Genomic DNA, 25245 nt, shown 5'->3' with positions numbered 1-25245 from the left:
TAGCTGACGGCAGCCTGAAGAAAATTAAACGAGCTAGAGTCCACATCAAAGTCTGTTTGCTCTGTACTTTGAACTCGTGAACCAAACTGAACCTTTGATGTTGGTTCAAAGATTTTAACAGTCTTTGCTTTTTAGCACAAAGGAAAAAAACCAACTATAAGCAGACATAAGACTGTAACATCAGACTGTAACACCATGTGCCCAACTGTTTCTTTCATGCCTTCCTCACAGACAGTAATTTCCTGCTGGGTAACGCCCAGGGCCACCGCGGCTACCCCATCGTCTACTGCTCAGATGGCTTCTGTGAACTGACGGGCTTCACCAGAACAGAGGTGATGCAGAAGAACTGCAGCTGCCGCTTTCTGTACGGGGCCGACACCAGCGAACATGTGGCCCAACTGATGGAGAAGGCTCTGGAGGGCCGACAGGAATACCAGACCGAGGTGCACTTCTACAAGAAGAACGGTGAGTGAAAGATTGTCTCCTGAAAATCAAATTTGAGTTTCGTTCTTTCAAGGTTACGAAGCAATTACATTTCTGGTCTTCTGTCGAGCTAATCAAAATCTAGTATTGTCTTGGGTAAATGCTCGGATCTCTTTGTCCCAGATTCAGTTCTGTTTTGATCAGGAAGTCATTATCAGAGAAATTAAAGCTGTACAGGGTTTTTGTTCCGAATTTCTTTTGGACTTAAGCAGAGTATTGCATTTTAATGATTGATATCTACACATATGCAGTCTTGCCAAGGTTAACTGATCCAAGCAGACTCTGTTGTAGCGTTATAGTGCATTGCCGTTTGATAAGTATTGTACCAATTACTGAAAGAAATTGACCAAATACTTATACATTTAGTTTTTGAAGTTCCTTTCCACACAGTTTCGCCCTCTACTGGCCAGATATAAACGCAGCATTAGCATTAGCCGCAGCAAACTTACCTGCTTTAGATATAAACATTTTAAACAGTAGCAAAATTAATAAAGGTTCAGACAGTGCCTGCTTTTCAATTAGTTTTATCATTATTTTTTATTATTTATATTTATAACTATTATTATTATAATTATTATTATTATAGATGATAACTGTACCCTCCTATAAGCTTTTTTTATCCTCTGGGGGAAAATCCAACTCTCAATGAGACACATTTGATGTCCATCAACCCTTTTTGGGAGAAAAGTCACAATTCCAACAACACTCACATGAGCCCATGCTCCAAGGCCAATCTGTAAAGATCCAAATAGCCCAGTAAAAGCCCTCTGTTACAGAAATAAACTGCCTTGAGTCATGCGCTGGGTATGAACCAAATAAGCCTGTCTGTTCTCATTTGGTGAGAGGAGCTTTGATCCAAACCATTAATATTTTAATAACCTGGGGATGATACCCAACAGCCAGCTCCATCTCCACCGCTCCTGCCTACTAGAGGCTTAAACATGGAGACGTGGCTTGGAATAAGAAGTGCCTAAATTTCTAAGTGAGAAGGCCACAGACAATCAGGAAAGTAGTGGTATCAAGTTTTGACAGCGCACATTTCTGGCTCCCCCGGAGACGTTTTAGTGGCTGTCCGTCAAGATGCGCCGGGTCAGATATATTTATATTTATTTGAACTCAATTTATGTTCATGAAAGTGATTGTGTTTAGGATTGTTTATGGTGTTTTTGATCATTATTTAAAAAAAATATAAAAATGTTTTTACCCTATTTGAATTCCAGGCGACCTCACATGGAGTCGCGACCCCAAGGTTGAAACAAACAAACCAAAACACTCATTTAAACACTGTCGGTTTAAGAACTAAGTGCCATGAACGTCTGTTAGTATTTTCGGTTCTATCCTCGTCAGATATTCACACCTGTAGCAGCAGAGTATAAGTCACTGGTTACACAGAATGTTCTTAGCCTAATACTGTAATACACACTGTTCTTGAGGAAATAAAAACACGTTTGTAAGGGTTTGGTTTTTTTCCCAGTCAACGCTGCAGCGACTAATGAGGGAAGTGACAGTCGTTTGAGGAAAGGCTCAAGACCTAGAAATAAATGTAGCTGTTGCTGCAGACAGACTGTAAAAGTCAGTGTTGGTGGCACTTTTTTTAGAATGGAATATGAATGGTGTTTTGGCAATACATCTTTCTTATAGCCTTGTGCTAAAAACATCTTTTCACTGTTGTCTTCATTTTCTTTTTATATATGCCTAACATAAACATGAACACAGACATACAAACACACACACACACACACACACACACACACACTCAGACACCCTGATGTGTTGCGTTGTGAAACAGCTGTTTGGTGGCAGAGCACAGTTCCCTCAGTAATGAGCAGGGTTATAGCGAGGTCTTGGCTCCATGGCGCTTGTTTCCTGCCTTTAGTTCTTATGACCCCCCCCCACACACACACACACCACCACTGACACACTCTTCCTCTTTGTGCTCCAGCCTCCCAAACATGATCCCTAGCTAATTTGAGGTACATTTTTAGATAAGCTGCGCCATACAGTACTTGACAAGTAGACGAGCGTCGGACGCAGTAGGAACATGACACGAGAAAATCAAAGAACTCGGCTCGAAGGAACCGAAGCCATTTGGAAATGACTTGTGTCGGGGAGGGGGGCGAGGAATTGCAAATGCAGAAAAAGCAAATGAGAAAAACCACAGAGAGGTTTTTTTATGATCCACAAAACAGGAGATGCAGAGCTGTTTAACAGAGAGACCCACCATGGCCACTCACTAAATGATGTAGTTAGTCACCAGTTAGTTAATTGAAGGGAAATTGCTTGAATAGTGCACCATTATTCGATGCTGTTGATTTTGATTTTTGACTTGGTGTTAGTTCAAAAAGTTTTTGTTGAGTTACGTGGATACGTGGATGCAGTCTAGGATGGGTGTCTACACCGAGACAATGACCGTCGTCTGTTGTCTCCTCAGGTGCTGCCTTCTGGTGTCTGCTGGACATTGTTCCTATCAAAAACGAGAAGGGCGAGATGGTTCTCTTCCTCTTCTCATTCAAGGACATAACAGACACCTACGGCAAGGGCCAGCCCAGCAGCAGGAGAGAGGGTAGGTTACCAGTCCTCGTCTGAAAAAAAAAACAAAAAAAAAAAACCTCCTGTTATTTACTTCACTTGTGATGTGATTTACGAGCGCACTTCCATCCGTCTGCCCACGGCGTTCATTTTTTACCCTGCGCACTCCTGTTCATCACTGTCATGGCAGATGTGCGTGTAATGACGTTTGTTGATCGAACGCCGACAGTGTTTCCAAGGGGAGTTGCGGTAAAGGCAGTGATGCGTCTTCAAGTGGAACATCGCTACAGTCGGCGACAAATGCTAAGCGCTGCACCAGGAGATCATAAACTGTCACTTTTACGTAACGTCATCAAATGACTACACATTATGACCATCTGTGTCTTCACTACATCAACCATGTCTCCCAAGGGGAACGCGCTTTAACGAAGGGTTTGCTCAGACAACAAGCCCGGTTTGGGGAAAAACAACTTTTATAATCGCAATAAATCACACTGATTATTTGCGCGGTGAATGTACAATCACTGGCTGATTTAGTCTGTACACCTGTTCAGAGGATTTTTATGATGATCACAAACAAAACAGCAGTACTTCTCAAATAGTGGAGCGGGCCCCCCGGGGGGCGCGGTGAGGTGCTGGGGGCGGCCGTGAGGGGCTTCCATTGGAATATGACACACTCAACATAAGTGTACCACTGCTGTAATGATATATTGATAACAGGCCTCCAGTCACTAGGTGGCAGCAACTCATACAGTGGTTTGTACAGATAAAAATATACATGTCATCAGGTTCTCAATAGTATTTTAATTACCGGGGGGGGGGGGGATGGGTCAGTGGGGGGGCGTAAAAGCTTTTCTGCCCTCACGGGGGGGGCATGATAGAAAATAACTGAGAACCACTGCTCTACAGCAATGCTGCTAAAGGGCAAAATGAGGGAGAAAAGTTAATGTCAACATGGCATTTCAAAATGGCCGCCACAATCACAAAGCTCATTCCAACAGAACATGTTTATGTTTCTCCACATAAATCTGTGAAACGCTCTGATCTGAATGACCGTGGACAGTTTCAGACGACCAGCGGTGCAGAAGGAAGAGCAGTTCTCACTTCAGCCAGGCCCGGAAGCGTGGTAGAACCATGTTGTACCATCTTACCAACCAGTTCTCAAGAGGAAGGAAAGGGGAGGTCAACTTGGATGGGGTGAGTACACCTTTCTTCTCTTTCACTCTTTGGTTCAAGTAGATGTGTGTTAAGGAAATAGCATTCCAGGGAAGCGAAACTTAGCAAGTTAGCACTCGCCAGGTGACCGATGTCACAATGATTTTGTTCTGGATTTCCTTATTTTCTTTTCAAAATAAGTCTGCCGTTTTCCTTCTGCGATCTCCCGTCTTCATCTGTCCCTCAGGTGCGTTTGTCTTTCCAGTGCTGTTGTGATGTGTACCCAGGCGTGGTCTGTTGCGTTGCCGCTTGTCTTATTTTGACACAACAAAGGCCTTTGTGGGCTCTGAATAATCAAAGCGGGCAGCACTGCAACGGATGTGGTTCATGAAAACCAAATGAAGCCTTTGTGGAAATACTCAATTAAGATAATTCCAGTCCTTCTCACCAGGTGTGAACCAAAAACATGCCAAACCAGCAGCCTTCGGCACTCACCCAACTTAGAAACAAAAGGAAAAGTAGACTTTTTTAGTTTTGTGTTGTTCAAGGCCCAAAACCAACAGGTGTTTGTTGATTCACTCCTATAAATGTCCAAAAATGACAAGAACAAATTAAAGAATAGGAGACCTAAACATGTGCAGTTTGTTCGGCAAGTGCTGCGCGCTAGCTTGGCGTTATTATTTTTAATGAACTCAAAGATTTGACTTATTTTCTATGTATCTTAAATATGAACAGTTTTTTGTTTTCATTTTTAGACAGCCACACGTCCTTATTGATCCATCATGAAAATGACTGCAGGCTTAAGTGAAGGTTAAAACAGTCAAGAGTTGCATGTTCTAAAATGTTCTGCAGTGCAGCGCTCTAATGTAGTTACATTAAGAGGATGAATAAACTGAGCTAGGATTCAGCGGAACAGTTCTCAGCTGCTCATGCTAAGACTTGACCCGCAGGTGCATTTCAAGGATCATCATTGTGCTGCTCCTCCCCACTGTCTGCACAGCTCCGCGCCGCCCTGGTTCCCCAGTCCCACTCCAGATACAGATGGTCGAGTGGCAGTTCTCAATGGTGCGATTCACGCCCGCCACCTCCAAATATACCTTGTCTACAGAGCGGGCACACACACACACACTTGAACATTCACAAAAACCCCGGAGCATACACTGTGGGACAGAGCAGCAGGAGACAGGCTTGTCCTCTCACGAGGACAGCATCAACATATGGCAAAACATCAACGCACCGGGGGTTTCGGATGCACAGTATTTATCAACCAGACTTTCTGCCCCGGCTCTCAGCGAGAACCTGTTTTCACGGGAACAGTTTCTCCCGCACGCGATTGTGCGAAAACAAGAATATGTAATCCGGTTTGTTCAGATGCTGCTCTCTGTCGCCACCTGTCAAATCTTCTCACACCTCCAGGAATAACTATTTTTTGTAATTCATATTTGATTTGATAAAAAGGTTTAAGGAATAACTGTTACACTGCTTGATAAACATGTAATGTCTACTGAAACTGTAGATTAGCATTTTAATGCTAACTAACGGCTGTACCCTAATTATTTATTCACTATACTGTATGTCAATTTTAGCCATAGACACAAGGACAACATGTACAAAAAACTAGGTATTTTTGATCATATCGGCCCCATGTTAGCATAACTTTGTAAAATCTGTAAGAATCGTTATCGGTTTTTCCTCCAATAATCAAAACCCGATAAAGCAATGCCTCACACAAATGATATGTTCTCTAAAAATAGTTTTGGGGATAAACGGCTCTATATTAAAGTGAAAGTCACTAGATGGCAGATAAATAAATGAAATATTTCCAGGCATATATCAGTATCGCTTGATATCGGAATCGGAAATTAAGTGTTTGGACAATATCGGCAAAAAGAGCAAAAAACCTTTTCGGGAGGTTTTAGATGGAAAACAAAGCATGACAGCTGCTGAAAAACCAACGGTCTTATTATTCCATCATTAACTGCGGGAAACAGCAGTTCTGTTGTCATGAAGGGATAGAGCACAGTTTTAGATGTTTTGCGACTCCAACAATAATGTCTGTGTTCGTAATCACACCAGCAGTCAGAATGCTCACGGGCCTTTAAAGACACACTGGAGAGCACTTTTCGCATAAGCCCTGCAATTAAAAATGTGTCTAAATGGTAATTTGGAATGCTGGGTTATTATTAGCAGATAAGCTGCAGACATAAACATAATCAATTTTCTTACACAACATTTATTACAGTATAAAAGGATTTAGCCACACAAATAATTCCATACACTTGTCTGCTGAATGTGTTGAACTGCACACGGATCAGAACAAGAGTCAAATTGGTGCTGTCCACAGATGTTATATACATGCTGTGTATATGACATATGTACACGGCAGTGTTATTCCGATGTATATAACTGACACGACTCTACTAATTAACGCCAATTACTTAATTGAAATCACTTCAGTAATTAAACTAAAGCTGTGGTTTGTTTAAACGAATAAAACCACTAAAATTGCTCTATTTCAGTGGTTCCCAAATTGTGGGGCGGGCCCCGCTTGTGAATGTGGAGTTATTGCAAGGGCGGAGCAGTAATGTCCAATAATACAATTTTTTAAATATTTTTTTTTTTGTGTGCGCAGGAGTTGAATTAAGAGGAAACGATCATATTTTAAATAAAGTTCAGTTGAGTATCGAATCATGTCCAGCGTGTCGACGGTGGACGCTGGGGAGGAGGGGCTCGTTCAACAATCAAGTCATATCTACAAAGGGCGGAGTGCAGCCAAAAACAGTTTGGCAAACACTTCTCTATTTCAAGAATTCCTCTGTTCCACTGCAGCCTTTACACCTTCCTCTCCATCTGTCGCTCTAACCTCATCTCGTCTCTCGGTCTCATCCCTCCGGATCTTGCTGTCTCCCCACGTGTTATCTGTCACTCTGTAGCTTCTCCTCCTCGTGCCTTTATTTCCCACTTATAATGGCTTGAAAGTCCTTCAGGAAAAACTGGAAAACTCCATTATGTGGCACCTGGTTACCACAAATCTATTGTTACCAGAATAGTGCAATAATGGTGAAATAAGGGTAACATATTTATAATATTAAATAGGTATATATATTTTTTAAAGCACTGCTGTGATGAATAATTTGTGATAAATAATGTAATATCATGTAGAGTATTTTTGTGCTGAAAGGGTTTGATTCTTTAAAAAATGATCCTTTTGGAGAACCCGTTCAGTTGGAGTTCTCCTCCGAGGGCTGCTTTCTACCGCTCTCCGTCTGAAACATCGTTTGTGCGTGTTCGGCGAGTTTTGATGGCCGCCAGCATGCAAGGATATCAGACGCGTGCTGTAACTCATCTGAGGCACGCTGTCGAGAAGCTCAAATTTGATTTGAAACAGCTCTATTAGTCAGGAGAGACTGACTGTCGCCTCTTTGACTTTAACACGCTCCACTTGTCAAGGTGCTAAGAGAGAGAAAAATGGTGCAATCTAGAGGCACCCTGACATCGCACTTTCCCTGAGTCTGTGCTTTTTTTTTTCTCTTACACTCACTCATGCACACACCTCGGCATAAACACACACACACACGTGGATGTGGTGTCCCAATTTACAGAGCTGCAACCGAATAGGGCTACACGTATCACCTGGAGGAGATGCGACACACAGAGCCTGTCGAGATTTGCTGTGCTGCAGAGGGCAGCACGGGTCACATGGCATTTGGCTTTGAATGCAAAAAAAAAATGTCAATACACAATAGGTCCAGTTAACCTAAAAATAATCTTTTCAAATAATCTGGGGGTCTGTGGTTGGTAAAATGTTGATGACCCCTGGAATAGAACATTCCAGCGTAAACAGCAGCAGCTGGATGTTGTGTCAGCTTTACTCATTTGAGTATTGGTACAGTGAAACCTCGCCTATCACGGTAGTTGCATTCCGAGACCCACCGCAAGATGGGAAAAATCACAGGGTCGAGATACTTATCATAATATTTACGTATATATTTCCCCTTTATGAACCTCCCCCCCCACACTATTATCAACCCTCCCTAGACTGTATTAGCCTTTCCCACACAATTATATCCACAGTAGAGTTGTAGAATGGAGACACAGAGTGAAGGGAGAGTGGCCGACAGACAGGGGGAGACGCTGAGAGACGCTACGACGCACGAGCCAATCAGAGTGAGGAACAGGAGCGCATGCTCAATTAGCCAATAGTACACCAAGTACACGTAGTATTAGCCAATAGTACGCTGTGTACGATCTCGTCTAGGTGAACGGAGAATCCACATACATTTGCTGTATTTTGCAATATTGCGAACATTGCGTGAGATCGGATTGAAAAAGAATCTGTGATGTACTGATGGAGCAAAAGGAGAACCGCAATATAGAGAGGGAACACTCTAAAACTATACCATAAATTTGAGACTTAACACTAGTCCACAAAGGTTGATGGTAGCCAGAAAGGCATTTGTTTCAAAATAAGCAAAAAATCCATGAGGACAAACAACAAAACAACAAAAAAGAACACTCTGTTTGTGGACATGTCATTTCCTGGCGTACATCTTTCTCGTTCTCCCTTCTAATCGCTTCTACCCAGATTCAACTGGTCCCAGTTGGACAAGCGTAAAGGCCAACCCAGAGTCATTAACAAAGCACTATCATCATATCACTCATTTGTGGAGTTGCAGCCTTGTATTTGGATGGATTGCTGCCTATTTATTTCAGCTTTCGGTTTTTCCTCCCTGCAATCACACCGTTCTCTGACTAAACACTGTCAGAGCTATTACAGTCCCTGTGCCAAGTGTGCAGAGCCCTTAGGAGATCTGTGGTCCCATTATGTTCTGAATCGACTCCTCACCTCATCAGAGGAAGCAATTTCATACAATTTGGGCAATTGGATTTTCTTAATAAAACATAATAATATGCACCAGTTTCCAAAAATAACCGTGTGAAATGGACAGAGTCATAATCCCTCATATTTCCCTTGTAGTAGCTCAGTCACCACCATAATGTACCACCTGAGAATCACAGCACCAACAGTATTAAGGGCGATGTAGTCATGTGTGAAATTATGAGGAATCTGTGTTGGTAATAAATTTCCCCTTCACTGATCGCACTTTTATCTCCGTCTTTTTTTCTTTCTTTTTTTCAAATTGTTACATGGCAGCCGTTTAAAAGGTCGATCAACGCCTGTAAGAGGCTGTCAGGAATAAATAACCAGCAGTATCACTGTATTTGTTCCACTTCAGCTCTCCTCCATACTGGATCATCCACGGTCAGCCCACAGGAGAACAGGGTGACATTTATATTTTCTAATTCTGCAGAATCCTGGCACTGCCCTGTCCAGCTGATGATCATCATTATTTTCACACCACATCTGGCCATCCAGTCGTTCTCTGTAGTAGTTGTCATCAAATGCTCATTAACGACAGACAAAAATTAAAAAAAAAACGTAATGCTGTGCTGTGTCTCTCCATTAAATTACAGAGCATCACTGACAAGCCTTCAATACCAGAGTACAAAGTGGCGGCAATTCAGAAGTCGCGCTTCATCCTGCTCCACTACAGTGTCTCCAAAGCCCTGTGGGACTGGCTCATCCTGTTGGCAACCTTCTACGTGGCTGTCACCGTGCCCTACAATGTCAGCTTCACACCCTACGACGACACGGTCACAGCTGCGCGCTCCACCATCGTGAGCGACATAGCGGTGGAAATGCTCTTCATCGTAGGTGAGAGTCACTTTTTATAAACTCATTAAAAAAACACGGTAAATGTCAGCCATTATTTTTCAGGCTAAAGGTCAGGTAGGCATGTCGCTTGACAGAAGCAGATATTTCTGTACCGAAAAACTCATTTTGAAGATAAATTACTGCAGTACGATACACTTGGAGAAAAAGTTTAGCTGCTCTTGCTTCCTGTTCACCTGTCACCCGTGTATGATTGTTAACTAAAGATACTAATGTTTGCAGCTGCTCTAATACGTCACTACATCATTACCAGTAGGGGGCAGATTTGGACTGATTATAGGTTCATGTCAAACCTGGGCTAACAAAAAGTTTGCTTCCATTTCATTCATTTAATTTCCATTAATAATTTTTGTCACATTTTTGTTTAATTCTGTGCAATAACCAAAGTCTTACTGCAGTACTTTTCCTTAATGTACTGCACTTTTACACCTATTCATTTGTATCCATTTCAGACAGTTCAATTCCCTCTGTTTCCCTCTCTGAGCTAATCCACTCTCAGCCCTGTATAAGTTCATTAAAAGGTGTCTGACAGGCAAATTGGTGGAATGTAACTCCTACACTTTCATCTGCATCACAACACAGAATCAACTTAACATTTGCAGTGTCTCCAAATTTTTGTGTGTTTTTTCTTTTTAATTATATATTCCCCCGAACACTCACATGGGTGTGGCGATCTTCATATCATTCTTCACAGCTGTGCTTTCTTTTTCCCCGTGGTTTGTAATTTGCTGTGAGACAAATTCAAATCCAATTTACAGTTTACAACATTACGACGCTCCAAACCCCCGGTGTGTACACACAAGTCACTTTTACTCCCAAACCCATGGCAACCCAAACATCCTTTTCCGAGGAGGTTCCCCTTGTCTTATGAAACCTTGGTTTTTAGTCCCTGCAGAACATCGTGCATCTCTCCCTGGGACCGTTCCCTCACCTGATTGTCGTCGCTCACCCTCCTCTGGGAGGGATGAACTAAGGGTGGCTGAAACTCGGTGTTCCTGGTTTGTTATGCCTTGTTAAACTACAGCCATCGTTTAAAAAAATAAATAAATTAAATGATGTAATGGTCATCGTTACCAGCGCCTCTGCTTTATAACTGCTTGTAATTTTAAATCGGTGATTGAGCCGTGAGCCGTCTCTGCGAAGACCGACAGCTGGGATGACAGATGAGGTTTGGTTGCATAATGGCTGCCAACCAGAGGTCTGCTTCTGTTTGCTGCAGTCTGACACTGAGGTTAGATGATCTGTCTGACAAATCTGCCCATCCATATGGAAAAGAGTCAGAAAACTCTGTGCCACAATTCAGTTCTCACAAATAACAGCCCTTATATGCAGTACAGCACAGTACAGTATGTCCCATATACTGTATATATAGATCCATCTGCCATATATTAATGATATGGCCAAATGTGCGGCTTTATGAAGTTTCATTTGTCAGTGAAAACAGGTGTGAAATGACGGTCAGTTTCATGACCGTTAACCCAGATGTGAATGTTCTGCAGATATTATCTTGAACTTCCGCACCACCTACGTGAGCCAATCGGGTCAGGTGATGTACGACGCTCGCTCCATTTGCATTCACTACGCCACCACCTGGTTTTTTGTGGACCTGGTCGCTGCCCTGCCCTTTGACCTGCTGTACGCCTTCAACATCACAGTGGTGAGTCCTTCTTACTATACGCTCTAGATCAGTGATCATCAACTGGTGGCTTACGGGCCCAATCTGGCCCATGACTTGTTTCCAAACAAATTTCAAAATTCAAGGAAATAAAAAATAAATAAAATAAAATAAAATAAAAAAATATTGCATGGTCTCTACTAGTAAATCAACTGAAAAAAAACAACAACAAATATAGTTGGTGACTCCTTCTATAGTTGAAGCCAAACCCTGACTTACTGTGTACTAGCCTTTTGTTTTTCTCTCCTCCTCAGACCTCCCTGGTCCACCTGCTGAAGACGGTGCGGCTGCTGCGCCTCCTTCGCCTGCTTCAGAAACTAGACCGCTACTCCCAGTACAGTGCAATGGTTCTGACTTTGCTGATGTCGGTGTTTGCTCTGCTGGCACACTGGATGGCCTGCATCTGGTATATGATTGGCCGCAAGGAGATCGAGACCAGTGAGAACTGGGACATTGGTGAGTGTGATTTTAGAAGGTAGTTCAGTTGTAGTAAAGACCGCTCTGTGGTCACATATAAATAAGATTTGTTCTGTTTTGTGGTATTGTTATAGAAATTTAAAGGCTACTTAAGTATAGGGTAGAAATGTGTTTCTTTTGGTCTTTTCAGTGGGCAATAAAATAAAATAAAAATCTCTTCCTGGTGCTGTTATAATCAAAAGTAATCCCTGAACTGCCTATAATATTGTTCAATAGTTTAATAAGCGTTTCATTCAAGTGTGTAGTACGTGGTAATAATTGACTCTTTAGCAACATTAAACAGCAGCTCTGCACTGCTCTGCGGCAGTGTGTTTGTATTTGTGCTAATTTGACATGTTTATCCCCTGAGAATCTACCGTGTGTCTTCATTCCGCTCTGTCCCACGCCGACATCGCTCCTGTTACACGGGATAACATTACATACAGAAATAAAGTGACAATTTGGGTCCACCTTGGAGCAGTGATGATACAGTGTTGTCATTACTGTCCCTCTCGCTCTTGTGGTTATTTTAAGGCTGGCTCCATGAGCTGGGCAAACGTTTGGAGACCCCCTACTACAACACTACAATGGGCGGCCCAACCGTTCGCAGCTCCTACATCGCTGCACTCTACTTCACCCTGAGCAGCCTGACCAGTGTGGGCTTCGGCAACGTCTGCGCCAACACGGATGCTGAGAAGATATTTTCCATCTGCACCATGCTCATCGGAGGTACGGTCAACAGGCCACAGCTTGAAACTATGGTCTTAGTGAACAGATTGTTGTGACAACTTTTCACCTATTTACCAAAACAGCTCTGATGCACGCCCTGGTCTTCGGTAACGTGACGGCCATCATCCAGCGGATGTATTCCCGCCGCTCTCTCTACCACACACGGATGAAAGACCTGAAAGACTTCATCCGCGTTCATCGTCTATCACAGCAGCTCAAACAGCGCATGCTGGAGTACTTCCAGACCACGTGGTCTGTCAATAATGGCATCGATGCCAATGAGGTAAGGGCTCATTATTGTCACACAGTGAAATTCAGAAGCACTAACCAGCTAGCAGAGCAGTCCAGCTTTCTTAATAATTATTAAGCGACTCTCGTTGCTTCTGTCACAAATCCGCAGCTGCTGCACGACTTTCCTGACGAGCTGCGGGCCGACATCGCCATGCAACTCAACAAGGACATTCTCCAGCTGCCCGTGTTTAAGGGCGCCAGCCGCGGCTGCCTGCGATCCCTCTCTCTACATATCAAAACCTCCTTCTGCGTCCCGGGGGAGTACCTGATCCGTCAGGGCGACGCCCTGCATGCTAGCTACTTTGTCTGCTCTGGGTCTCTGGAGGTCCTCAAAGACAGCATGGTTCTGGCAATATTAGGTTGGTATTTGAGTCACCTCACCTCAGATTTTTTTTTTTAATGTAGCATGGATTTAATCAAAAGTTTGGAATGTGTTTGTTGTGGCTTTTAGGAAAAGGGGACCTGATTGGGTCGGACCTTCCCAGTACAGAGCAGGTGATCAAGACCAACGCTGATGTGAAGGCCTTGACCTACTGCGACCTGCAGTACATCAGTGTACGAGGCCTCAGAGAAGTGCTGGAACTTTACCCGGAGTACGCCAGTCTGTTCGCCGCTGACATCCACAACAACCTCACCTACAATCTGCGTGAAGGCAGCCAGGATGAGGTAACAGCAGCAGCATACACTCCACTGGTGTCTCTGTATTTTTACCTTTTGAAGAATTTGAATCTGGGCATAAACCAGCTTTATGAAAAATCAATGGGATACATTGATTAATTCATTGTAATTTTATGCGATATGTATTATGTATTAGTGGTTATATTGCTGTGAAATTATACAATGCACTGCAGCCTGTGTGTAATGTATGCTAAAGTGGAGCAACAGGGTCACAGTGAAAGCACACCGTGACGCTGCCTGAGGACCCTTCCTTCCTCGCTCTGGTTCCACCGCTGCAGCCACGGGGCTGCGAAGTGGCTCCCTGTCACACCATTAAGCGTGCGTGCACATCAGTGTCACACAGCAGCGTGAGCTCCCTCTTAACAGGCAGTGGCACAGCAGGGATGACATCACACCTAGACACGGACCTGAAATTACCACCTGTTGCCTCTAATGATATAATGTAGTTTAGGGAAATAAAAGCGTACGGGTAAAGAATCTGTTTAATGGATCTATTGAAATGCAATTTCTACAAAATCAGTACCACACAGTGGGCAAATATGACTGTGTATCTGCCACACAGTGGGCAAATATGACTGTGTATGTATTTCGTAAGTATTTTCTTTTTGTGTATTTTTTTTGGCTTGTCGTTTGTGGAGGATGAAAGACAGATGTGTCCCAATAATAATTAGTGGAAGGACAAAAATAGATCACACAGCTTAGAGTGGATAAATGAGGCCTTCAAAACAGGATGGTCGTCATTGACAAGTTACCTTCATAATCAGACACCATGGGTAACATTTCTCAGAATTAAAGAAAGGAAAACCAAGAGTCCCATTCTCATTGGTTCTCTAAGGTTCTCTGCTGGGCCGTGGCAGACGTATTAGCTCCACTGAGCTCCGGTCTTTAATTGAGATTGAATGAGGCCTCTCAGGGACCAGGCTGATCACAAGTATTATCCCTGTAACTCTCCTACCATCTGCTAAGAGTTTTTTTTTTTTTTTTTTACACACCCGCCTCCACCAGCCTCTTGACAGGATGAAGAAGTTTGCAGCTACCTGTCAAAGCTGACTATATCTCAAGGTTCCTGAATATATTGTCCTCAACTTATGCATCTTGTCAGAGTGTGAAGCCCAGAATTGTTGCTTTCACTCACGTCGGATGATTCCCGTTTATAATAATGTAAGTCAGCTGTGTTGAAAAGCGTTTAGTTGAAGTGGAACATCAGTTTTTTTTTTGTTATTTACTTTCGCTAAAAAACATGAAACCTTGTTTTAATGTCGTGAGGAAGTGATGAACTTCTGTATTTTTGTAGTCTTGGTACTGTCATTCGTTAAAGGTTTGACTGAGAATATAAAACAAGAAATGGAACTTGCGATCAGTGTGAACATCATGAGCTTTTTTTTTTTTCGCCAAATGATTCAAATCACTAGCAGTTCAGCTGTAGTAATGACATGATCTCCTGTCAGCGGTGTGTTCGTAGGTTGCTGCAGCAGGTGAAAATGGTGACTGCAGCATTTGATGAGGTTGGATCAAATTGTGTGGTCCCAGAGGGAGAGGTCGTGCCGTCCCGGGACAGAGTGGGACGGTCATTACTACAGTGGGGAGTCAAAATGTGTAGGATTACAATGACCGCGTAGCCACAGGCAGATTCATGACATCACAACAGCAGGTTCAACAAAGTTGTTCAAAGCAGCTGCGGCGAGAGGGTGCAAAGAGAGAGCTGGAAGTGATATGAGCTTCCACTGGTGTGATGGAAATAACAGTGTGCACATGAGCTGATAAAATGTTACAGGAGATGGAAACTTCAGATGCACTTTAGGATCACTCTAGACTCCCATCTTCTGTATCACTTTCTGTCAGTCCAGGTTCACATTCTGTTGATTGTTTTACATGAGTGTATTTCTAATTCCCTTCTTTCTGTCGCTGCAGGGACTGAACAGATTTTCAAGGTCTCCCAGACTCTCCCATGTGAGTTTGATACACACTGTCTTCTCGCCCATTTGAAATCATTTGAGAGGTCACAAGGTCACATGTCTGCTGCATGAATGCATTGGTATAATGCCTGTAGATATGTCATCACCTTAAGGTCAGGATTCTCAGTGTAACCGTTTCAGTACATCTAGGACGTGGTGCATTGCTGGTGATTACTGTAGGAGGGTTGGTCAAGGACGTCCCCTACAGGTTGAAACTCATTTGGACCAGAAAGGGCATTTCACTCCCCGCAGTTTGAGCACTAACTGGGTCACCAGCTCTTTTAGTGGGGAATCTTTTCTGTTACTTTACTCTCTATGTGCCATATCAATTTGCTGTTGATTCTAAATTTAAAATGTAAAATATTTGCAAAGGCAACAAACGTATATACGTATATATATTTCAGAATTTACATTATATATCATACATTTTTATAAGGGCTCTCCGATGTTAACCTTTTGCCGACACTAAAATGCTGTTATTTGTCCAAACACTTAAATACCAATATGGGCCTGGTAATATTTATTTATTTATCTGTACAAACCACTGTATTACTGTGACAGTGCTGCCATCTAGTGATTTTCACTTTAATATACAGCCGTTTATCCCTAAAACTATTTTTAGAGCACACAGCATTTGGCGAAGCCCAAGCATTACGTTATCGGGTATTCATTAACGGAGAAAAAACGATGACGATTCTTACAAACATTACATAATTATGCTAATATCGGGTGGATAATATCAATCGGTTGATATTATCAGACATCCCTAATTTTTATATATTATTATTTTAGATAATTATTATGCATGTGAATGCTATCTAACTAATATATGCAAGTGTGTGTTCTGTTTTTATATGCATATATATATTACATTTTTTTGTATTTAATTAAATTTCATTATTCGTGTTATTAATTCATTAATCCAGTGGTGACCTTTGTGACACAGGAACCAAGGCTCCCCTCCATCGTGGAAACTAAGGGCGATGACTTTGATGACTCCTTCCATCACTCCCCATCTACTCGTTCTCGTCGCAACCTCCTGCTGCCGAACTTGAGCAGTCCTGTCCGCCGGACGTCCCTGGGAAACCTCCTGGGCGACGAGTTACGGCAGTTCAACGCTCTGCGACGCTGTCGTTCCCCTAACCTGAGCCGTGGGTTCCTCGGGCAGAGCTTATCCCCTCTGCCCTCGGCCAAACGAGAGCACGCCGTCCTCACATCTGCTTCTTCCCTGACCTCGGAACAGGCTGAGTCTGGAGCCGAGCCAAAGCCTTCAAAGCTGCTAATTCCAACCCTCACCTGCTGTGGACCTCCTGACCTGAGTCCAAGGTAATGAAAGGACCAGCATTTATTTGAAGGTACTTATCACGAGTTGAAATTTAAAACAGAAATAATCGAGCCTTTTGAATACATCAGAAGAACTAGTCACTAACGACTGATACCAGGTCTGCTGCCTCGTTAGAATCTAATCATGGAGGAGAAACACATCAAGTTGTCTCCCAGAGACATCTATTACGGTTTATCGCCGACCCCTCTCACAGACGGTATCAGATGGAACTTTATGGAGCAGATTACATCTCTGCGTGATGGCTCTAGAAAGTCAGACACGACCTGAATACAGTGCCGCAGAAATCAACACCTCGAGTCATGCAAGAGAAACCTGCATCATCCACCTGATGTCAACTTCAAGTATTTGAATTGCAAATTCCAACAGATGTCCCTTCGTTACATTACCGTAGCGTCTTATCTCCCTGACCCACTCTGCATTATCTGTATTCATAAAGTATCCCTAAGTCATCCAGTATCTCCTACATATGGTTAGGTGCTATTTCAGAGAGCTCGGGTGTTCAAGCACGTGGGCCTCTGCCAGCAGAGGCTCTCATGCCGCGTACGCCCGGGTCGTCTACCGACCTCCGTTGATAATTGAAAAAGGCCCGACTGTAACACTAACTCAAGCTTCTCACCTTCTCACCCCCTCCCACCAGGATCGTAGACGGCATCGAAGACAATGAGCGCATGTTCCATTTCAGCGCAGAGCGCAGCGGGCCTAAAGCCAGCACAGGTGGCGGCGTCCAAGGTAAGCCAAACCGCCACCAGCTGTGAGGGTCACCTGGGTGCCAGGTGGCCGAAGGGTAATTTCAAAGAGTTCAAACGGTGGACATGGTGACGCCGAGCAGCCTCCTCCTTTGGAAACATGAGAGCGAGAAAGAAAGAAGTGACAGCCAGGTGTCCGGAGAGTCAGAGAACATGTAAAGGGACATGTGAGGTCAGAGCAGGGCCTCGGCCGTCGGTCACCAGCTCTTACTGATGATTGCTAGCGTTATAATGGGAATATCAGGTTCTCTTTCCATAACTAAATACAGGTTCATCCTGCAGCACAAGATGAAACTCCAACCTACCAAGTTATATATTTAGTTTTGATCATATTTGATCCAATTCTATAAAAACTCCTTTTATATGCTTCACTCTGAACATACTGCATATACATACTTTATATATACAGTATGTACTCTGCATATAATCTATTTCTATCTGCTGTTATTTTATAATTATATTTATATATACTCACACTGTACTACACACTGTGCATGTACTTACATCTACTGTTGCTCTTAATAGCCATGTCCTGTCTATGTGTTCTGTATCTAGATTTTAGACTTGTGTTATTTACATTATAGATTTGCGTTATGTTAGATGCAGTTACTGTGTACTTCAACTTGAACTTCAACCTGATCCTGATCCTTTAGAAAGTTTGTACTGAGAACAGTGGGTAATAGGAAGTAAAATCCCTCCTCGTCAGGATAGCATACCTGATATTTCAAATGACGTTTTGGAAATAATCATCATTTACACCATTTATCTGTTCCAGACTCCACGCGGCCCAACACGGCTCTCGTGATGGAGACAGAGGAGGTGAAGCAGAGCATCAGTCAGCTCAACCAGAAGGTAAACGACAGTCTGTGGAAATCATTCTAGATCTGGGTTCATAGATCCCTTCTGATGATGTACTGTAGATCAGGTCAGTGACGTTCTTAACTCTCAACTTGGATGTAAAAACAGTGTAAGAACAGGTGAAACTAGAGCATCCAGATGGCCAGCTAGTTTGCTGTCTGTTGTTGAAAATGAATTAATCAGCCGGGCACTTGTGCGATGCAGTGTTGCCGGGAATGCTGACTCGACACTTTGAAGCCAGTAGAAATCCTGCTGACAGCCCCCCGCTCCACTTATTGTTCCCTCCTCTATTCCCTGTGTGCTCCGCTGGTTTATTCCAGGTTTCCTGTGTACTTTACCCCGATTTGCGTCACTCCTCTCGCTGTGTGTCACATTGGATTCCACCAGTTTCCAAGAATATTTCCTGCAGGCGTAGGAAGGACTGTGCTATGTTTAGCTCCCTTTTGGGAGGTCACTGGTAAAAATCCTACGTACGTGCTCTTTTTTTTTTTGGAGACTCAAATTAAAGCTGAAGATGAAACGCAGCAGGAGTGGTCAGGATCGCCTGATGACAACACACTGGCTCGTATCTCGGAATACTTGTATGTTGAGACGCTGGTATCTCGGAATACTTGTATGTATCTCAGGGTATTACTGTATAGGGGAAAATATATATTTGTTTAATTCAGGCTGCGTTACAGTTTACCGTGGCAAGAGAGCGATAATTAAAGTGCATTTACCGTGGCAAGAGAGCGATAATTAAGCAGAAAAGAACACGAAAAGAACACGGTACTTACAATAAAAAATATAAATAAATACTTTAACAAATCATGCATTTTTAACAGAATTCTACAGTATTATGAATTAATTTTATTTTAGTTTTGGTAGTATTTTTTAATTCGCCAAATGAATACTTTTCATTCGTGTGTTTTTCTTTGAAGTTCAGTGTTAGCTCATGTTATTCCTTTCTCCCATTATTGGAAGCTAAAGGCTAGCAGATCGAATCTTATCTTAAGAAAAAACAATGCCCCATTGCAATATGATTTCAGCAGTAGGTGTCACTAAATTCTATGTACCTTCTGTTCATAAATGGTGTGAATGCTAGATATATAGTAGTCAAAATATTTCCTTTCTACACAGATGGGCAACTTAAATCAGGAGGTGTCTGAGCTCACCAAGGGCCTGCATCACATGATGCACCTTCTTCAGACTTACATATCTGCCCACCACTACAACCCGTCCCTCAACTCGTACCAGTACAGGACCCAGGACGGCCACAGCCACCAATTCATCCCCCCTGGTGGCCACTGGAGCTACAGCGGATGTGCTGAATCCCAAACTGAAAGTCATGGTCAACCTTCATCCTCCAGTTTACCTTCTCACCTGTGTCCACCCAGAGTGCACTCACAGCATGGCTCTGAGTCTTTGACCACGCATCTGTGGGACGCTCCGTCTCTTCCCACCAACGGCTCAGGCTTCTTGGGTGGAAGTACCAACCTCTTCCCAGAAGCAGACCGTGAAAACTCTGAAAACAGACCTCTCAGTGCTCACCCACCCACCATCAGCCAGTCTCAGCCCACGTTGTACCTGCAACCACCAGGTGACAGAAAAGAACATTCCAGCCATTTATTATTCAACTCCCCAGTTGGTTCACCTACACGAAACTCCCCAAACTCTTACCCCCATCTGTGTCCACCCCCAGACTCCCATGTCACGGCATCACAGAGCCCACCTGACGACATATCCGTGCTGATGTCCACCCAAACATCTCGTCATTTTCTCCATAACCCTTCTATTTACCAACTCCAAGACTCGTACCCGTCGGTCCAGCCTGTGTCTGTCTCCTTGCCCACACTGACCGGCCGCCACCTCGGATCCTCACTGGACTCCGGCTCCCCACAAACCAATGAGCCGCACATCCCGCTCCAAGACCCAACTGCCATCGAACACACCAGTCTGGAGTGCCTACTGGGGAACAGGGGCTCCATGGAGAGCAGGGACAGTGAGAGCATCTCGTCACGGAGGTCAAGCATCGGCGTCCAGACACAGAGCACAGAACAGTCGTGGTGTCTGGACCTCACAGACTGAATGGGTTTTAGTCACAGGCACACATGAACCAAAACGAACATCGATTTCGATGTGACTTCGTACAGTGTTTTTATGAGATTGCTGGAAAAATCTTTGCTGCGTGCTGTATTTCCTGTTTGTTTAAATGGGTAGAAATCGACACAACTTACACTTTCTATGCAAGCATGTCATGGCATTAGTGCATTCATTTGGCTTTAGAAGATTGTCATAAACCAGGCGTGGTTTATGACTCGTGGTTTATGACTCGCGGGTCACAATTGTCCTAAATTTAAACAGGGGGCCGGGTCAGGAGCAGATCGATGGAGCGTTGGTGTGAACTAAGATAAATGACATGTAAAAGTCATGCATAAAGGCCAATATTCTTTTATCATATTCTATGCCATCTATTGGGGAAATATGGGTATTGCAGGGAAAGGCAGAAGTAGAATGATAATATAAATAAATTATATAATTTGGAAAAGATTGGTGGGCCGGATTAAAAAGCTGAACGGGCCGCATCCGGCCCCCGGGCCTTTGTTTGCCCAGTTGTATATATTGTATGTTTTTTCTTACGCCTTCAGAGCAAATGCGTGGTTAAAACACCTGTTACCTCCTTGCATGGTAAAAATATTTATTCTTTTTCCTAAGGAAAAGGTTTCCAAACCATTGTGCGAGAATCTTCAGGAAAAACAAACAAAAAAAACCTGTTGATCGTGCACACAGACACTGTATTCAAAAGACGGATGGATTGTTTTGGAATTAATGTTTTTTAAAACGTTTATTAAAGAACTATAGAAATATACGCATCCTAAACAGACCAACTGTTCAAAGTATGATTTCAAACAATTTTAGAAAATGAACCGGCGTTCAAGTCTGGCCTCTCAACTGTATTCATTTTTACATTGTGAAAGAGTTGGACACAGTTCCAAATAATATCACATATAAAAAGATAATGATATTATAGCATACAAACAGTTAAAGAAATACAATATCAATATAGTTTAAAATAAATTAAGCATTATTAGATAAAAACAACAACAGGTTAACATTTTTAAAAAAATTACATCTGGTGTCTCTCTTACACAACAGTTCCTAATTGTTCTGGGTTTTGGACCGGGACTGAGTCACTAAGGTATAATGGAGCACTCTGGATAAAGTGTCTTGCCCAAGGACACTTGGTCTGGATTGGAACCTAGCTATCTGGGTGGATGAACTTCCCACCCACTGATTTAATTTTTTTGTCCCAGTATTTAAGATTTTTTTTTTCTGGTTAATATATTGGTACAATCATTCTGAATGGTATTCTTATTGACTGATAAAAACAAATAAAGTATACAGACAATCTCTGTCTCCACGGTGACTTTTGATTGACTTGGCTTCTCCGATTTAAGGAAATAAAAAAAATAAAAACATCTCACACATGATGTGGACAGTACAAAGTACGAGGACAGGACGAGTACAGGTGATGTTTACGTTGCTGTATTTGTTTATTGACATTTTGTACTTTTTCTTTTTGACAAGCCTAGTGTTATTGTTGAATTTCCCAGGTTTGTCTGGGCCTTTCCAAAGTCAATGATTTATCTGAATGTTGACAGTTGAGCAACCAAAACCAGATAAATATGTCAATCGGACACACTGTCAAAAGTACAGAACTCGCGAAGGACAAAAAGGACAAGTAAGTCATTCTATCTTTGACTTGATTGATTTATAAATTATAAGTTGGAATATTTTGATAACTATAAATGTGTATGTTTTATTTTTTTTAACAGATTGCTGTTGTGTTCAAGAATCTGGAAATATGAAGGCAGTGACTATTGTTTTTTTGACAGCGCTGGTTGTCAGCCACAGTGAGTAAATATGAATATATATATATATATATATATATATACATACATACATACATACAGGAAACAAAGGATACTCGTATGTTCCTGGGTAAGCAGAAGAGTTTGTATTGTCCTGTGTCCTCAGGTGAAGCCTTGAGGTGCTACTGTGGAGGCAGGCATCAGTGTCCAGGTGGGGTGGAGACCTGCCGTGTTGGAGACGACGTTTGTTCCAGCATCACATATACTATCCCCAGTAAGTATAGGCCTGTAGTGTTTGAGGAAAACTCTCAATCTATCTAATATATATATATTTATATATACACATATAATTTTTTTTCAAGTTGTCTGAAAATGGGTTCTGTCGTATTTTCTCCCCAGGTCCCAGCTTCACTAAACGCTGCTCAAACACAGTCTTTTGTAAATTCCTCAGTGATTCACCTCTGTCAACTGGAACCTGCTGCAACACTGATCTGTGCAATGTTTAAACCATGGGCTGATGATCACTGTATATGATGTAAATATAGCCAACATTGCCAAACATCCATGTCATGTGTAAAAATAAATCGACTAAATATAAAACTATTATTTAGTTGTTGTTGTTATTATTAGTAGTAGTAGTATTGTTGAAATCATTTCATTTTCTGATTGTATATATATACATGTAAATATAGCCAACATTGCCAAACATCCATGTCATGTGTAAAAATAAATCGACTAAATATAAAACTATTATTTAGTTGTTGTTGTTATTATTAGTAGTAGTAGTATTGTTGAAATCATTTCTTGCAACTGTATATATACAGTATATATATATATATATATATATATATATATATACACACACATATATATATATATATATATATATATATATATATATATATATATATATATATATATATATATAATACAAAGGTCCTATGCTGAGTGAATACTTATGTTTCCCATAGGATCCAATCAGAAAATCTTGTTAAAGTGAATGTAATTAATGCTGTTAGCAGTTGATCCTAAGTCCCTAAACTCCTGCACCTTCACCACCTCTGCTCCTTGTAGCCTCACCATTTCACTGTTCTCCCTTTCGTTTACACACATGTACTCTGTTCTCTTCTGTTCTGTCACTGTCCCATCTCTTCTTCGCTAATCTCTTTCTCTGCACACTCTCCTGGACCTCATCATTCCACCACCAGGTCTCTTTGTCCTCCTTTCTCTGCCCAGAGGACATACCTAGCACCTTCCTACCTGTCTCCCTAATCACAGCAGCTGTGGTCTCCTGTTTTTCTGATACGCATACTTGATTTGGCCAAAGGTTTTACAGTGGATGCATTTTCTGACACAAACCTCACCATTTATCCGGGCTTGGGACCAGCACTATAGAAACACTGAAAAAAAATGCTGAGCTTTAAACCAGCCACTAGGGTGCACCCGTGGGTGGGTTTAAGCCTCAGCATTTTTTTTTCATTCAGAAGGACTACATTGTTCAGGAATCTTTTGTAAAAAAATGTTAACTATGTTTAAAAGTGCAAAATCATTGTTTTTTGGTTGTTGTTTTTTTTTTTTCAAAAGTCATGGAAATTTGTCTAGTGTTTCTATACCAAGACTATTTTAAACACAGCTAGAGTAAAATGGTTAGGTGTACAGTAGAGCTGCTCCTTTAAGATACAGCATTTTCCAAAAACTACCAATTTTTGTGCTTTAAAAGAAACAACCATCTAGTTAGCCATCTGTGAAGTGTGCCTACGCCCCAATAAATCTGCCTCTTAATTACTGTGGGAAGGTATATGTACTGTACTGTAGAGATAGTCTCTCTTTACCGCAGGCTCTCTGGGTTTCCACCGACGTCTCTGAGCTGGGCGAATACTTCTTGCTACCATCAGAAAGGTCACTGTCGGAGTGACAGATGGAAGGGCTGTGAAGATAAAAAGGGAACTGAGGCTGTAAGAAATAATTTCTCTTTCAATAATAAAGGTCAGTCCTCTTTGAAGGAGTCTGATTATTGACCGCAGCATTGATGTCAGGACAGTGTGTTCAGACTTCTCCTTTCGTGGATGAAAGACACTTACGCAAAGATTGAGTTGTTGAATATTCGAGAAAGGGCGAAGTTGATATGGCTGACCACATGACTGACGTGTTTCCGTGATTCAAACCTCAGGGAGTAGGTGGACTTGTCAGTGTCAATGATAACCTGCGCAGAATAGGGAAGCCAACTGTGGTGAGGAAGGAATATTGATATACAGTATGTGTGTACATATATTTTCTGTATATATATATATATATATATATATTGTTGCTGTCAATACAAATCCTGTGTGAACAGAGTTATTTCAGATTCCAGATGAACTTCCTTTGTCAAATGTCATCTTTACTCACTGTGGCTGAAAAGCAGAACTATCAAAAGAGCCAAAATCACAGTCTTCATGCTGTAGAGCCTTGACTTTAACGCTGAGTCTGAAAGAGGAAAGAGACTTTTCAAATTCACCATCAAACTTGGAGTGGTTCTACTAATGTAGACATAGAACAACAATGATCCGACAATCCATACCTGCTTCTTTGTCCTTCTTCTGCTCTGATTCCTCTGATGTTTGCTGCCACACCACGGGATTTGCTTATTTATTTGTCTGCTGTTTGTTGCACAAGGGATTCAAATCCCACCTATGGTTTACTTTGGAAAAGACAAAGTTGCGCAATGAACTCCGCTTCAATAACAAACATGTTTGGATCTTCTGATGTGATGACCAGTGT

At 42.2% G+C, this 25245-nt stretch overlaps 1 protein-coding gene and 2 long non-coding RNA genes across 5 annotated transcripts in view; 2 read left to right on the top strand and 1 right to left on the bottom strand.

Moving 5' to 3' along the window:
- LOC103381470 (potassium voltage-gated channel subfamily H member 4-like) overlaps positions 1 to 21100 on the top strand; it is a 29079-nt gene extending 7979 nt beyond the window's left edge. The window contains exons 3-17 of the mRNA XM_008313813.3: positions 232 to 465; positions 2915 to 3046; positions 4076 to 4209; positions 9643 to 9883; positions 11401 to 11558; positions 11831 to 12032; positions 12567 to 12761; positions 12845 to 13044; positions 13162 to 13411; positions 13504 to 13718; positions 15642 to 15680; positions 16632 to 17011; positions 17668 to 17759; positions 18552 to 18628; positions 19754 to 21100. Of these exons, the coding sequence (XP_008312035.2) occupies positions 232 to 465; positions 2915 to 3046; positions 4076 to 4209; positions 9643 to 9883; positions 11401 to 11558; positions 11831 to 12032; positions 12567 to 12761; positions 12845 to 13044; positions 13162 to 13411; positions 13504 to 13718; positions 15642 to 15680; positions 16632 to 17011; positions 17668 to 17759; positions 18552 to 18628; positions 19754 to 20701 (3497 nt within the window). The 3' untranslated portion in view covers positions 20702 to 21100. The remainder of the gene's footprint in view (positions 1 to 231; positions 466 to 2914; positions 3047 to 4075; positions 4210 to 9642; positions 9884 to 11400; positions 11559 to 11830; positions 12033 to 12566; positions 12762 to 12844; positions 13045 to 13161; positions 13412 to 13503; positions 13719 to 15641; positions 15681 to 16631; positions 17012 to 17667; positions 17760 to 18551; positions 18629 to 19753) is intronic.
- LOC112487282 (uncharacterized) lies at positions 2391 to 25206 on the bottom strand. Of its 3 annotated transcripts, XR_003050231.1 has the most exons (5): positions 25046 to 25206; positions 24870 to 24951; positions 18569 to 18574; positions 11541 to 11542; positions 2391 to 2406 (listed from the first exon to the last, which is right to left on the bottom strand). It is a non-coding gene; the product is annotated as an uncharacterized LOC112487282 (long non-coding RNA). The 3 variants fall into 3 exon arrangements; XR_003050230.1 differs by lacking the exons at positions 2391 to 2406; positions 11541 to 11542; positions 18569 to 18574 and adding an exon at positions 20019 to 20030 and having other exon boundaries at positions 25046 to 25205; XR_003050232.1 differs by lacking the exons at positions 2391 to 2406; positions 11541 to 11542; positions 18569 to 18574 and adding an exon at positions 24316 to 24325 and having other exon boundaries at positions 25046 to 25205.
- On the top strand, positions 22275 to 23088 carry LOC107988882 (uncharacterized). Its single transcript, XR_001760406.2, has 4 exons — positions 22275 to 22355; positions 22450 to 22527; positions 22652 to 22759; positions 22885 to 23088. It is a non-coding gene; the product is annotated as an uncharacterized LOC107988882 (long non-coding RNA).
- Positions 25207 to 25245: the final 39 nt, after the last annotated feature.

The sequence above is a fragment of the Cynoglossus semilaevis genome, chromosome 8 (genome assembly GCF_000523025.1).
Source record: "Cynoglossus semilaevis isolate Cse_v1.0 chromosome 8, Cse_v1.0, whole genome shotgun sequence".
Taxonomy (NCBI): domain Eukaryota; kingdom Metazoa; phylum Chordata; class Actinopteri; order Pleuronectiformes; family Cynoglossidae; genus Cynoglossus; species Cynoglossus semilaevis.
Note: the sequence above shows the minus strand (reverse complement) of the source record. Positions and strands in the feature narration are given on the sequence as shown.